Source organism: Pundamilia nyererei, unplaced genomic scaffold (genome assembly GCF_000239375.1).
Source record: "Pundamilia nyererei isolate P.nyererei 1_Seehausen unplaced genomic scaffold, PunNye1.0 scaffold00004, whole genome shotgun sequence".
Taxonomy (NCBI): domain Eukaryota; kingdom Metazoa; phylum Chordata; class Actinopteri; order Cichliformes; family Cichlidae; genus Pundamilia; species Pundamilia nyererei.
Window position 1 is genome coordinate 3,553,679 of NW_005187405.1, and position 14,925 is coordinate 3,568,603.

The 14,925-nt window shown below is 38.6% G+C and overlaps 2 protein-coding genes across 2 annotated transcripts; both read right to left on the reverse strand.

The window, feature by feature from the left end:
- Positions 1-1,596: 1,596 nt before the first annotated feature.
- On the reverse strand, positions 1,597-3,044 carry LOC102207634 (C-C motif chemokine 20-like). Its single transcript, XM_005721212.1, has 4 exons — positions 2,850-3,044; positions 2,624-2,732; positions 2,452-2,526; positions 1,597-2,363 (listed from the first exon to the last, which is right to left on the reverse strand). Exons 1-4 carry the CDS (start codon positions 2,914-2,916, stop codon positions 2,324-2,326), a joined length of 291 nt encoding a protein of 96 aa, XP_005721269.1. The 5' UTR covers positions 2,917-3,044; the 3' UTR covers positions 1,597-2,323.
- Positions 3,045-10,036: 6,992 nt separating this feature from the next.
- LOC106456247 (C-C motif chemokine 20-like) lies at positions 10,037-13,571 on the reverse strand. Its single transcript, XM_013911550.1, has 4 exons — positions 13,562-13,571; positions 10,346-10,454; positions 10,174-10,248; positions 10,037-10,085 (listed from the first exon to the last, which is right to left on the reverse strand). The coding sequence occupies exons 1-4, from the start codon at positions 13,569-13,571 to the stop codon at positions 10,037-10,039; spliced, it is 243 nt and encodes an 80-aa protein (XP_013767004.1).
- Positions 13,572-14,925: the final 1,354 nt, after the last annotated feature.

Sequence of the window (14,925 nt, forward strand, 5' to 3'; positions counted from 1 at the left end):
GTTCGTGTGTAATTTACGTTGAGTACACTAACCACGTTATTACATTAATGCACGTAAGGTGAACTAGCAAACACCGTCGTAGTTACATGCAGCTGTCGTCTTGTTTGATGGCAGATACTCCCTGCACCCTGGCCAAAAAGGCTAAAATGACCAAAGAAAAAGAGGAAAACAGTTAAACATGAGAGGTTTTTGGACAAAGTTTGTGTTTTTTTCCACTGTTTAAGCACTGTTTCCAGCCGAGAGTGATACCATATATCCCCTATAGCTGCAGAAAAGGCTAACATTGTTATCTTTTTACAAAAAAACAGCTGAACATGAGGTTTTTGGACCAATTTTGTGTTCTCCATTATTTAAGCACCAGTTTGAGCACCGTTTAAGCACCGACACCGTTTCAAAAGTACCGGTTTGGTACTGGTATCGGATAAAACCTAAACGATACCCATCCCTAATAGTAAGTGGTGTTGGGAATTATGATCACAGATAAGTACTGTCAGATTTTGGCCTCCTCAGAGCCCAGACCTCATCGTGATAGAGAACCGAATAAAAGACGGCCAACATCCAAAGAAGAGCTTTGAATGTCCTTCAAGCCTGGAGAATTATTCCTGCAGACTACTTAGAGATTAAGAGAAAGCTCCATGAAGAGAGTTCAGCCTGTGTTGAAGAATAATGCCGGTCACACCAAATACTGACTTTCAAGCTCTTTAGAATTGTACATGTTGTAAAGACCCACCTTTTAGCACATCCCAGCACACCCACTCACTTCACCAAATACACCTTGTTTAGTTCTCTCACCTTTGATTGGGTGTGGTGCTTGTCCTTAATTGCACTCACCTGTCACACATAATATAAGGACTGCATTCACTTTTGGCTCACTCCTTCTTCACTCCCACACGGGGCGGCAGCAGAGGTGAGGTTCTGTTTGGGGTTTTTATTTTATGTATTGTTTAAAGTAATGAGTAACTTAAATCTCTGTTTTCTTTCAGCATTGGCAGTCCATATGTGTCTTTCCTTCCTTCTTTGCTTTATTGATTTGATGACTGCTTTATTCTTATTCTAATCGGATGAGCCCATGATGCTGATTACTTAAACCCTGAGCCTTCCTTCCTTCATAACAGTACATACTCTGTTTTTGATTTATATACTTTATATAGACTCTATTTCTATTTATGTCTGTACATGTTTCAATAAATCGTTGCATACATCTCTCACTTTTCTAGCTAATTTTAAAGAAATTAGGGTTTGCTCAAGACCTTTGCAGAATATTGAAAATGTGCTCCTGACAGCACTTTGCAGCTGTACAGTCCTTTTGTATTTCTTATTTTGTCTACTTAAAAATCTTTCCCTCATTGCCATATTACATTATTACCATTAAAAAGATAAATTGCTGTTCTTTAATATTTACTCCATGTCTTACCCACAGACGCTTACCACTGCAGCCAAGTTTATCGTAGTGAGTAAAACTTAACACTAAAACCAATCAAATTTTTAAAAAAAATCTTAATTTTGATAACTCTGCTGCCTACAGGCTGTTTCTGAAGGAGCCTCGGTTCCTTGCATGCACAGAATCCAGCAAAATATAATTAAGATAAGACGAGAAATACTTTATTTATGCCAACAGCTGGGAAATGACTGTGTTTAAGCAGCAAATTAAATGGAAAATACAAAAAATGAAGATCTTCATAAATCAGAATATAATACAATAAGATTAAACACAAAATGAATGCAGGTAATGTGTAACGAGGTATTATACTAAGTCAAAGGTCAAACTAGCTTAACCACAGAAAAGCTACAGATTAAAATCAGGGCAGATTTCTCATCTAACTGTCAACAAAGAAATACCTGCTCTGCAACGTTCTTTAAAGAAACAGGTCCCACATTGTCTTTCTGCTTATGTTACTGGAAATTCACCTATTAATGTTTAACGACTTCCTGGGTTTTTTATCACGTGGCACAGAACTTCCAGAAAACTTCTCACAGTGAGAACTTTCAGAGCTGGAATCTTTCAGCGTGAGAAGATAAACAAAGAACTAAGATAAAAGGAGGCATGCAGTGTCACGTGTTAATGTGGACAAATTCAACAGCACACAAGCAGAAGTGGTTTTAGACCTGAACAGGTACTCAATGTTTCCCTGAAACCACACAACCACTCATGGAACTGGTTACGCTTTCTCACCACAGCTTAATTCATGGACAACTCTTATATTTACAATGAATACAAACATTTAATGTTACACAAGCTCTTAAAACTGAGTTGATATCTGCAGCATATTTGTCATTTGCAGCAGGCTCCATAAGACGCTGTTCACTATAAAACAGTGAGGAATCACAGGCTGCTGAGCTGGTGGATCCTCTGCGCTCTATTCCTAAAATGATGATAGATGGAGTTACTTCTCCTGCTGTTTATTAGAAAATCACAGTGTTTGCTCTTTATTCTGTTTCTAAAGATCTCACCTTATGCGATCGACACAGTTCATCACCCATCTCAGAGCTGGATTGGCGCATACTTTCCACTTCTTTGTGTAGAAACTACATTAAAACAAAGCAATATGTTAATATTTATACACCCACAGTAAACACTAGTTTCTTTAAAGCAGTTTGTTAAAGTAATTGTAATGATGCTCACATGATGGCATTGATGGGACACATCTCTGTGACAGTCTGGACTGAGTACCCCTCGATGGCTGAACATTGTAATCTGCCTCTCATGTACCTTCGACAGCAGTAACGATAAGCTGTGAAAGAAGGAAAGAAAATGTGTTAAATTAAAATATGTGTATGCTTATGTGTAAATGTGATTAAACAGAAAAAAAAATCAAAGAAAATAAGGCAAGAAGGAAACAAATACAAACCTGCTGATGTGTTTGCAGTCAGACAAACAGTAAGTGCGATCACCACCACAGCTCGGATTGGCAGCATGTCTTCTTCGTTTGTGTTGGCAGCACTGACTCTGATGATGAAACTGTCTCACCTTTTCAGATGGAGCCAGAGAGGTTGTGCTGGTAAACCTGCTAACCACAGCAGCCTCATGTATACCTCAGCTCTAAGCGCATCAAGAGACATGTGACATCATCACAAAAAGTCCCAGCATTTTCCCGAGTTAAAGATAAAAAAAGAGAAAGCGGTGGAACAGGTGGAGCAGGTGGGAGTGGCTATAAATACAAACTACACTGTGTTAGTGACTGCATACCTTTGTTTTGACTTTAGTAAACATGCAAATATGTGTGCACATGTTTATTTCACAGATGATATCAGTAAAAAACAAACATTCATGATGACATATTTCCAAGCAGGTGAGGAAAAGATGGTGTTCTTGTTCCAGCAAAATTATTAAATGTTAAAAATTTAATATCAGTGCAAAAAAAGTGTTCTGTCTAACGGTTCTATATGCATGTATATCTACGATCATTTTTAGTTTTTTTTATTTCTTCAAACGTCTGTCCAGAAAAAGAATCCAAACTTTAAAATGATGAATGAATAAACAAAGCAACATATTATAAAGCTTAACATGCAGTATTTGGGAGGATGATGGCTGGCATACCACTGGGACCACCATCACCTTCACCCTCCACATCTTCTCGAGCTCTTCTCTGAGCCCTTGGTATTTCTCGAGCTTCTCGTGTTCCTTCTTCCTGATGTTGCTGTCGTTCGGAACCGCTACATCGATCACTACGGCCGTCTTCTTCTGTTTGTCACCACCACCACTATGGTGGTTAGCCACCACCATTTTGTCCGTCTGTATCTGGAAGTCCCACAGGATCTTAGCTCGGTCGTTGTCCATCACCCTTGGGGGCGTCTCCCATTTTGACCTCGGGACTTCCAGGTTCTATCTATCTATCTATACATACACACAATTATAAATTTATATAAATTTTAAAGATATATATATATGCATACAAATATTGGGTCACATGTTAGGTTAACACTCCCTGACAAGACAAAAACTCCTGCAAAGCCAGCTCCTGCAACATGGGAAGTTTTATAAGGAGTGTCTTTGTGACTCACCAGGCAGTTAAAACAATTAAAACATAAAAGAGGCAAAAATAAAACTAATACAGTGTGAGACATTCAGAAGCACATGGGGATAAAGTGTTTAAAGAGGATAAATGATCAACTAATGCAAAATTACAAATAAAAATGAAAATCTGTGGAGTTGGAGAGCTGGAAAAGGTCACGATGAACATGTAGCCGGTGTATCAGAGAAACTCAGGAGAGTTTTCGCCAAGCACAACATCCCAGTGTATTTCAGACCCAGCAACACACTCAGACAGAAACTGGTTCACCCGAAAGACAAAACTCCAAAACACAAACTTAACAATGTGGTGTATGCTGTACAGTGCAGCGAGGAATGCTCAGACCTCTACATTGGAGAGACCAAACAGCCACTTCACAAGCGCATGGCACAACACAGAGGGGCCACCTCCACAGGACAAGACTCAGCAGTCCATCTGCATCTTAAGGATAAAGGACACTCTTTCGAGGATGCCAATGTTCACATTTTGGACAGAGAGGACAGATGGTTTGAAAGAGGAGTGAAAGAAGCCATCTATGTCCACTGTGAGCGACCATCTTTGAACAGAGGCGGGGGTTTACGACACCAACTCTCTGCCATCTATAATCCAGTTTTGAGATCCCTCCCCAGACGCCTTAACGCCCACTTACATCCTGGGCCATCTGACCTCAGGAAATCACATGATAGGGTGGGGTTAGGTTTCAGAATGAGCTCACCCGAAACCAGGCTGATTGTGACCCACACCCATTTTCACACCTTGGCTCATGTGATTAGTTAGAGGATAATCAGGGGGTCCCTTTGTCCCTGTTTGGGGGGAAACTCCCACTGGGTTTAAATCTGGGACTCTCCACCATTTGACCTTAGAACTGAAGAAGCTTCTCGGATGAGAGGTGAAACGTCTTCAAGCAACTCAAAGAAGTCCAGATGCTTTCTTTGCAAGCTCCTTAGACTAGAGGTAGTAAACTATATTGCAGTTAATATATCTGATCAAACAAATACATAAATACATACAATGAAAAACTACTAGGAAAAAAAAGATACGCATTTAAAACTATTACAAAGAAGTATAAAGCTAGAAGGCAACAAACAAAATGCCAAAACAGTTAAAGGAATAAAGAGACAGAAAAATCAAGGAGCCAAAGATTCAGGGACCACAATGAGATTTAAAAATAAAATTAATTGAATCAATTATACACAAAATGACCAGAAAAGACAACAAACTGCCATAAGAAACCATAAATTGGGTGATAAAAAGCCAGAAAATTGGAATAATAATATAGAAACATTTCCCAATAAAGCGATTATGAAACTGTAAATAATGATCAAGCAAAATGTGAAGTGACCATAAGAGCATAAGACTGCTGAACAGCCACGGTGTGTAGTGCAGAGTACCCGCAGTGGGTGGCAGTGCACAGCAGCACATGAAGGACTCGCCACATGACCGCTGTGCATCCATGCCATCTAAAAATCACTTTCACTCGCGTACCGATGTGGCCTAAAGCTACATTTGATTATCAAAGTGTTGTATAGCTGCTCAGAAAGTATCGCAGATGTTTCCAGGTAACAGGCCAGCATGTTTCCGCTGCAGATGTAAGGTAAGATTCATATTAGCATCATAATATGGTAATACTATCCTAATACGTTAAAACATTAACCCATATTACCTTATTGTTATGAGGTTACAACCACTTTAAAGTCAGTAAATAAAAATTCAAATGCACAGTTCTTACAATTTTATTGCTAGCAGTTTATCATATTGTCCTCGATATACTGCTGTACTAACTGGCATTGTTTTATTGGCATATGTTGTTTCTACATTTCCCACTATTCCCATTTTCTGGCCTCTTATCACCCAATTAGTCTAATATTGGTTTTTGTCAAACAATTGTGATTCATGATATGACCTTGATATTACTTTAGTAATTAGTAATAACGTCCTCTTTTTGTGTTATTACTGGGCTCCTTCCACCTCATTACCCCCACTATTGCATCATTATTACCAGCCTGTAGTAAAAAGTGCAACTAAACACCATTATCAGAGCACAGAAATACCCGTTCTGATACATGCTTTAAATAAACAGCCTGTGACTTCCTCCTGCTGATGTCACAGGACTTTCATCTGCTATTGTTTAACAATTAGATTGCAGCACAGAACTTCCAAGCTGGAATTTTTCACTGTTTCAAACTAGGAAACAAAATAAAAGGAGGAATGCAGCGCCACGTGTTAAATGTGAAAAAAACTCAACAGCACATAACGGGTAATAGTTTAGATTCATTTTATTTAAATGTATGTATAAAATCACAAAATCATATTCATAAATTACGCTTTTTTGCCACAACACTAGATATTTACAAAGTATAAATAAATATTATACAAGCTCTTAGTTTGTTTTCTGTAGCTGGGGTCAGTGGTCTGTTTAAAAACCTCAGATGATCTTCTACATCTGCAGCTGTGAGCTGTGCTGGTGGATCCTCTGCGCTTTTTTCCTAAAATGATGATAGATGGAGTTACTTCTCTTGCTGTTTATTAGAAAATCAGAACATTTGCTCTTTATTCTGTTTCTAAAAATCTCACCTTATACGATTGATAGCGTCAATCACCCACTTCAGAGCTGGATTGGCGCATGCTTTCCCCTTCTTTGTGTGGAAACTACATTAAAATAAAGCAATAGGTTGATATTTATACACCCACAATAAACACTAATTTCTTTAAAGCAGTTTGTTAAAGTAATTGTAATGATGCTCACATGATGGCATTGATGGGACACATCTCTGTGTCAGTCTGGACTGAGTACCCCTTGATGGCTGAATATGGTAATTTGCCTGTAATGTACCCTCGACAGCAGTGAGGATAAGCTGTGAAAGAAGGAAAGACAATTTGTTCATATAACAGAGGACAAAAAATAATGCTTATGTGTAAATGTGATTAAACAGAAAAAAATTAAAGAAAATAAAACAAGAAGGAAAGAAATACAAACCTGCTGATGTGTTTGCAGTCAGACAAACAGTAAGTGCGATCACCACCACAGCTCGGATTGGCAGCATGTCTTCTTCGTTTGTGTTGGCAGCAGTGACTCTGATGATGAAACTGTCTCGCCTTTTCAGGTGGAGTCAGAGAGGTTGTGCTGGTGATGTGCTGATCACAGCAGCCTCATTTATACCTCAGCTCTTAGCGAACTAGAAAAATCCCAGCATTGAAAGTTAAAAATAAAAACAAAACAGGTGGAACGTGTGGGAGGGACCTATAAATACACATGGATCCATGGATCTGCAGGCTTCTGAAATTGCATTGATCATGGAATGTTGTGATATTTATAGACCAAATATGTGCAGATGCTTACTATTTCACTGATAATATTAGTTTGAAAAAATTCCAGGTATGATTAAATGTCTGTTTCAAAACTATTTAAAGATTAAGTAGGCGAGATCACATTTTCCTTCTTATTCCAGGAAAATGACCGCAGATCCAGCAGCAACAAGCCATACAGCACCTGATGTAAAGTACTCAATAAAAGACAAGCTTATGAAAAGCTCAAGTATGCCTGGGTAAATATACACTAATTTAAAGTTTTTGACTTAAAAGTAACAAACTATATTAAACTCAATATATCTGATTTCATTTTTAGTCTTGCTGAAAACTTTTTAGTTGCATTTTTAAGAATAACACTAAACTACTGAGTTTTACATCAGCAAAGACAAAATTCTGATAAGTAAATGAGACTAAAGGACACAGTTTCTTAATAGTAAAAGTAATACTGACCCTCCAACCATCCAACCCATCATCAAACCAAACTGCTAACAATCCAGCCAGCCAAGCATGTGATAATTCATTCATAGAATGATTGGGATGTATTTCCAGTTCACTTTTTACCTGCAAAGATTATGGCTTTAACCAAACTAGTGTGGTTTACCTATTCAGAAGAAAGTGTTTCAGCTAACCTTCGGCTGTGTCCTCTTCATTTTATTTATTCTACATTAAATAAATGTAGTTTTATCAGCTAAATGTTTGTAAAGGAAGGCTCCATGTGTTGCCACGGTGCAGTGGTTAGTACAGCAGCCAAACAGATGAAAAGTCCCAGGTCGCCAGCTGGGAGCAATACAAGCCAAGCCTCTGAGAATGGGGGAATACATACCACTGAAGCTACAAGTTTATTTTCAACCATATTCCAGGAATATTGGAATTAGATGAACAAGAAAGTTCAGGTACTTGACTAAAAGAGGAGCTCTTTTTAAAGTCAGCAACTAAAGTCAAAAGCTGAGAATTTTCAGAAGGGCATTGCATCATGTTGTTCTGATATATCTTAAGGTTTACCAATGTTTTCTTTTTTAGAGTGAAAAGCAAATCTTTTAATTTTGTGCATAAAGTTGACCTAGTAAATCTTTAGAAAAATGTTTGCACTGCCACAGTTTTTTCATTACTTTATTTTTGAGCCGGGTGTGTGTAATAGTGAACTTATAATGCATAGAATCCCTGCAGTGTGTCCCCTCAGTGTACCAGCAGCCCCACTTGATCATATCCACGTCACTGTGTTGTGTTAAGTGAGTAATTGTTAAAAAGTCAAACAGGATATCAGATGAAGCATGATTACCTTCTAAAAACGAATGTTATTCACATAATTTTGTGGTGCAATGTTAAATAATATTATTAAAGTGTAAAGCAACAATGTTAAAGTACTTGAGGGAGGAAATTTGCCCAAATTGAAACCGAGCTCCCTCGGCACACAGCTGCAGCAGCTTTCCTTTCTCCAAGTTTCATGAGTACATAATGTAGCTAGTCTGTGTTTTTAAATATAATGCAAAAGTGAAATGTACAGGAATGCAGCAAAGATGGTCACAGGAAGCTGAACCATCCAAGCAGAGTGTGTAGGTGCAGCTCTGTCTGAGGACCTGGACTTCCCCTATTGTAGACTCCTCCCTGTTCTCTGGCAGCTCTGTGGTTCTGGCAGGGCCGCCGGAAAATTTCACCTGTCTTTGCCCGCAGGTAGGACTGTGGAAATGTCTCAGCAACTTCCTTGTTGGTTATCTGCCATTAATCAGGTGTTGTTGTCAAGGTCATGTGAATATTTTAACATTTTCTGTTCGAAAGTACAGACAAGTTTTTTTTATGGTTTTTAATTGTAGAAAATTGACAGTCAATAAATCAGTGCATTCTTGAATGAGTGAGCAAAGAGTCTGTTACCATCAGCTCAACTGCCACCTGCTACCTGGCTAGACTTCCTTGGCTTCACTCCAGAATCATGTGACTGACAAAGACAAACTGAGGCGGATTATCACACCAGTTAATCATCACATTACTTCAAGTTTAAAGTTGAATGGGGTAAAGTTGAATGGCTTATATTGTTAAGCACTTTGTGCAGCATCGGCTGTTTGAAATGTGCTATATAAATAAATTTGACCTTGACCTTGACCTATTAACACTAAAGTGGACAGAAAACAGGCAGTTATGCATTTTGCAGCTCTTATTTAAGCCTTCTAAGCCTTCCACTTCATCATAGCTGATGAAATACCTGCTCTACTACATGCTTTACATAAGCAGCTCCCACAACTTCCTCCTTTGAGAAGTTTCGTCAGTTATTGTTTAGCTGTTTTCTAGGTTTCATGTTATGACACAAATGTCTAGAGCTGGAACTCTGGAAAGATTAAAGGAGGAATGCAGTGTCACGTGTTTAGTGTGAAAAAATTCAACAGCGCATACGTGCTAATAGTTTTAGACCCACAAGAGGTACTCATTTTATTTCAATGTATGTATAAAACCACAAAAACAATTGCATAAATTACTCTTATTTAACACAACAGTACATGCACAAAACCAAAATATTACAATTATAAAGTATAAATTAATATTATAGACCTCTTAAAACTGAGCTAATATGTCCATTGTTTGACAACATCTTTCTTATTTACAGCAGGCTCCACATGATGGAGTTCACTGGACTATAAAACAGTTGCTGGATGCAAAGATCTCATAAAAAACTTGGTTTTCTGTAGCTGGCATCAGTGGTCTCTTTAAAAAGCTCCAATGATCTTCTACATCTGCAGCTGTGAGCTGCGCTGGTGGATCTTCTGCGCTTTTTTCCTAAAATGATGATAGATGGAGTTACTTCTCTTGCTGTTTATTAGAAAATCAAAACATTTGCTCTTTATTCTGTTTCTAAAGATCTCACCTTATGCGATCAATAGCATCAATCACCCACTTCAGAGCTGGATTGGCACATGCTTTCCCCTTCTTTGTGTGGAAACTACATTAAAATAAAGCAATATGTTGATATTTGCACACCCACAGTAAACACTAGTTTCTTTAAAGCAGTTTGTTAAAGTAATTGTAATGATGCTCACATGATGGCACTGATGGGACACATCTCTGTATCAGTCTGGACTGAGTACCCCTCGATGGCTGAATATGGTAATCTGCCTCTCATGTACCTTCGACAGCAGTCAGGATAAGCTGTGAAAGAAGGAAAGACAATTTGTGACTAAACAAGAAACAAATCATAGAAAGGCAAGAAAGCAACAAATACGAACCTGCTGATGTGTTTGCAGTCAGACAAACAGTAAGTGTGATCACCACCACAGCTCGGATTGGCAGCATGTCTTCTTCGTTTGTGTTGGCAGCAGTGACTCTGATGATGAAACTGTCTCACCTTTTCAGGTGGAGTCAGAGAGGTTGTGCTGGTAAAACTGTTAATCTCAGCAGCCTCATTTATACCTCAGCTCTAAACGCATCAAGACATGTGACATCATCACAAAAAGTCCCAGCAGAGGCACAAGTAGGAGGGGCGTATGAATCCACATGGATCCACACAACGGCAGTGTTTGGAAACATTTGTTTTGATTATGGAAATTTATGGAACAACTTTTATTTAACACTTTTCCAGTCTTACAGTGTTTATGCACATACACACACCTGTCACAAAAAGGTAGTGTGATTACTTATTAACTGTGTAAAAACGTGTAACTTTTGGGAGGAATTGATTTCAAACCAGCTCAGTAGGAAGCAAGGAATTATAATTATGGGCAATTTAAAAGAAAAACATTGCATCATACATGTTAATTGTTGCATTAACACACCCTGACCGGACAAAGACTCCTGTAGAGGCAGCAGTGCAATGTGGGAAATTTTATAAGGCGTTGCTCCTTTTTGTGACTCTCAGCATTGACATCACAAAAGCGTCATTATTAAATTAGGGAAATGTCACTGGTTTAAACATAGCTACAACCATTGATTTTTACTGGTCATAATCCAAAAGGCTGAGACAAAAATTCAATTATAAACCTGTCACTATTTTATTACCCAAGTGTGATATTTTATATATGGTATTTGTATTCAAATACAAGGACACATTAGTGTCTGTTTTAATAAAACAAACAATGTGGTGTAAGATGTATCAGTGTTTCGCGTATTTGTTCATAAAAAGAACATCTTTGTTTCTCCTTTGTGGTGTTTCCATCTTTATCTTTTGTTAGGAAAAAGAAGAAGGAACACGCTTGGGTTGCTCAGCCTCTGCTAAATACAACTGGAGAGCAAACAGAAGTATAGCCGAACTGTTTCATTCAAAGACACTGGAAGTATAAACTATTACACTTCCCACTGTTGCATATGTATTTTATTTATTCCCACTTAGATGGGAATGTGATTTGTGAGCCTTAACTGTGTTTAATGTTAAATTAAACAGTTACATTGTGTGGGAGTATGTGCTTAAGTTTCCTTTCAGCATATTTTTGAGCATTCAGTACCTTTGAGGTTTTACTGAAGAATATTCTGGACTTGACATTGTATTTTTCACTGTTTTGGATTGTTGCAAAATAAAATGTACATTGATCAAGTAAAAGGATGTAACTAATCATTAGTAACTCATCAGTAACTCACCCCCAACCCAGAGTGGTAATTCCACCCTTTTCTGGCTGATGACTATGACCTCAGACTTGGAGGTGCTGATGAACCACATCATCTGCAAAAAGCAGATACGAGATTCTGAGAACAAAGTGGAAGCCTTTTGCCACTTGACTACTGCTATAAATTCTGTCCATAAAATTTATGATCAGAATCAGCCCTGATGGAGTCCAACACCCACCAGCAAACTTATTTGCCGGCTATGCAGACCAAGGTCTTGCAATAGAAGTATAAGGACTGATCGGCTCTTAGATGCCCATACTCCCAGAGCAACTCCCACAGGACACTCTGTGGACACGGTCAAATGTGCTTTTGAGACTGAGATCACTACAATCACTCTAGATCTCTAATATTTATTCTATTCTTTATCATTGTATCATCATAAATACAAAAGATAATAAAAACTAAACTGAAACTAGCAAACCCACTCTGTCTGTGTGAGTGGGTTTGCTTCAGGCCTATCTTTTCCTGTGTTGTGACAGATTTTTCTTACCATTGTGTAATTAACTGTTATTTCATATCTGCTACAGGTAGATTTTCTGAATGAGCCTTGCTTTCAAGCAAGGAAAGAGTTTTCATTGGTGGAGATTTGATAGACCAGTGTCCATAAAATGTTATGCTTTTTCCACATCAATGATGTCATCCTGGGCTATGGAACATATGTGTTTTCTATGTGCAGCCAAAAAAAAGAAGAAGAAGAAATAACTGTCTTATAGCAGCCGATTAAACAGAAAATACAAAAAGGTTTACACCGTAGAAATTCAAAATATGGCACAACTAGGGGATTAAATATAAAATGAATGCCGGTATTGTAACCCACACGGGAACAAAAGTATAGATGCACGCCTATTAAATGTTTTGGTAGCCTACACCAGGGGTGTCCAACTCCAGGCCTCAAGAGCCGGTGTCCTGCAGGTTTCAGATGTGTCCTTGATCCAACACGGTAGATTTAAATGGCTAAATTACCTCCTCAACATGTCTTGAAGTTCTCCAGAGGCCTGGTAATGAACTAATCATTTGATTCTGATGTGTTGACCCAGGGTAGTATCTAAAACCTGCAGGACACCAGCCCTTGAGGCCTGGAGTTGGACACCAATGGCCTACACTTTTGATAGTAATCAAAAAATTTGTGGCCGAGTCAGTGCCAAGAAATTTCCAGCCAGAATGCCCGAAGCTCGTTAAAGGTGACCAAAAATGTCTGGTTAAGCTGCAGCTTACAACAAGACTGATGCAAAGGCCGTATTTTTGATCCTGCATTGATTAGAAAAAATCCAAAATAATTTCAAACTGGGGAACCCAAGTCTTGTTTTTTAAAGTTAACAAAAATGTGTGCTGTACAATCCTTCCAGTAGAATTCAAATTGTGACTGTAATACCTGTTAAATAGAGAATTAAGAGTAAAGGAGGAATGATACATCATTCAAACAGCACAACACAAAATGCATTTATAAAGATTTTCTCTTACACGCGCGCTGATACTGCATTGTTTACACCAGCAAACCAAAAGAGTCGCTGGCTGCTGGCGGCAAAGCTCACACAGAAAACAACATGACCCACAACACGATAACCAATATGTGTGCAACAGGTTGTATAAAAATGTAAGAGCACGTGTCAGCTGACATTCTAGAAACTAAACGATCATCTACAATTATTCCAACTCACTTGTCTTCATGGTGGGACTGTTTAACCTTTAAGAAAACATCATATCATGTTAACTGTAAACACAGAGAAAAATTTGCAAAGTAGAAAGTAATTTACGCTGTCACAATAAAAAGTGTGGTTTAAAAAACCACAACGAAACCTCCACAGCGAAAACCCAGCAAAAAAAGCATTTCCTTCTGAATTATAATGGACTAAACTGCAGTAAAATACAGGAACTTTAAATGTGTACATGAGCTTATATTTGGGTATTTTTTGAAAGAACTTTAAAAAGACACATGTTAGCACAATGTTTTTAAGGTGTTGTTCCTCTTTGTGAATCTCAACATGCACTTAAAATGTAAGATACCTAAAAATAACTAATACAGTGTGTGACATTTAGAAGCATATGGGGATAAGTGTTTGAAGAGGATCAGGTATTTCACCGAAGACCTTCGTGCTCTTGCTGAATGTGGGCGCTACACGTGGGTTGCTTTGAGGTTATACGAAGGTTTTAGGTCAAAGGGGCTTATTTTATACCGAAGACCGATGCAACAAAGGAAAAGCCGTGCATTTGAACCACTGAAATAGGTCACGATCCACGGACTATAAATGCAATTGCTTACTATAAACTTTCCACCAAAACCATCTCATGTCTTGGTTACATATTTCTCATTTCTGGTTATTACACATAAACTACCACAAGTGGCAAGCAGCTCTAGCTTGATACAGAAGAGGAAGTCCACACAAGTGTATTAGGTGTTGACTGACAAAAGACAAAGACAGAAAAGTCAGTAAATCAGTGCATTTCTGCGTGAGTGAGCAAAGAGTCTGTATCCATCAGGTCAGGCGTCTACCCATTATAACAGCCAAGGCTGTCATGGACCTCCCGTGCATCGCTGCCATTCTCTCTCTCCTTCTTTATCACTATGAGTGTGTGGATGTGTTTGTGCGTGTGTGCCTAACCATGCTTTGTCTTGCAAGGGTTGATCCTTTCAGAATTCCCACCTTCCACTCGGGGACACCTGACACAATCAAGCTCACCTGTTTGTCATGTGCTGGTAAACCTGCCACTACTTATACTGGGAGAGATCCTTTAGTCTGCGTCTGAGTGTTGAATTAACCATGTTATTGAAACCTTCTCGAGTCTGCAACTCTGCCGCTTGTGTTCCTCTACGATTATTCACCTGTCCCTCTCTTCTGTGGAGAAGTTATCCTGCTGAGAGGAATCTGTGCGAGAGCGAGGGGTGGAGAAAAATGTGTTCCTCTTCACGTGCGATTGGAGCTCAGACCTCATTAATGGATTTTCCTCTACAAAGGACCTTGTAAATCGAGACTGTATGATTCGCGTTCATGAGCACTGCAAATAAACTCATTCAATTATGACA

Coding starts and splice junctions, on each gene's coding strand:
- LOC102207634 (XM_005721212.1), bottom strand. CDS start 2,916: ATGCTGCCAATCCGAGCTGTGGTGGTGATCGCACTTACTGTTTGTCTG. Junction 2,733..2,849: donor GACTGCAAACACATCAGCAG/GTTTGTATTTGT, acceptor CTTCTTTCACAG/CTTATCGTTACTGCTGTCGA. Junction 2,364..2,451: donor AACTGTGTCGATCGCATAAG/GTGAGATCTTTA, acceptor TCATCATTTTAG/GAATAGAGCGCAGAGGATCC.
- LOC106456247 (XM_013911550.1), bottom strand. Junction 10,249..10,345: donor TGTCCCATCAGTGCCATCAT/GTGAGCATCATT, acceptor ATTTTAATGTAG/TTTCCACACAAAGAAGGGGA. Junction 10,086..10,173: donor GATGCTATTGATCGCATAAG/GTGAGATCTTTA, acceptor TCATCATTTTAG/GAAAAAAGCGCAGAAGATCC.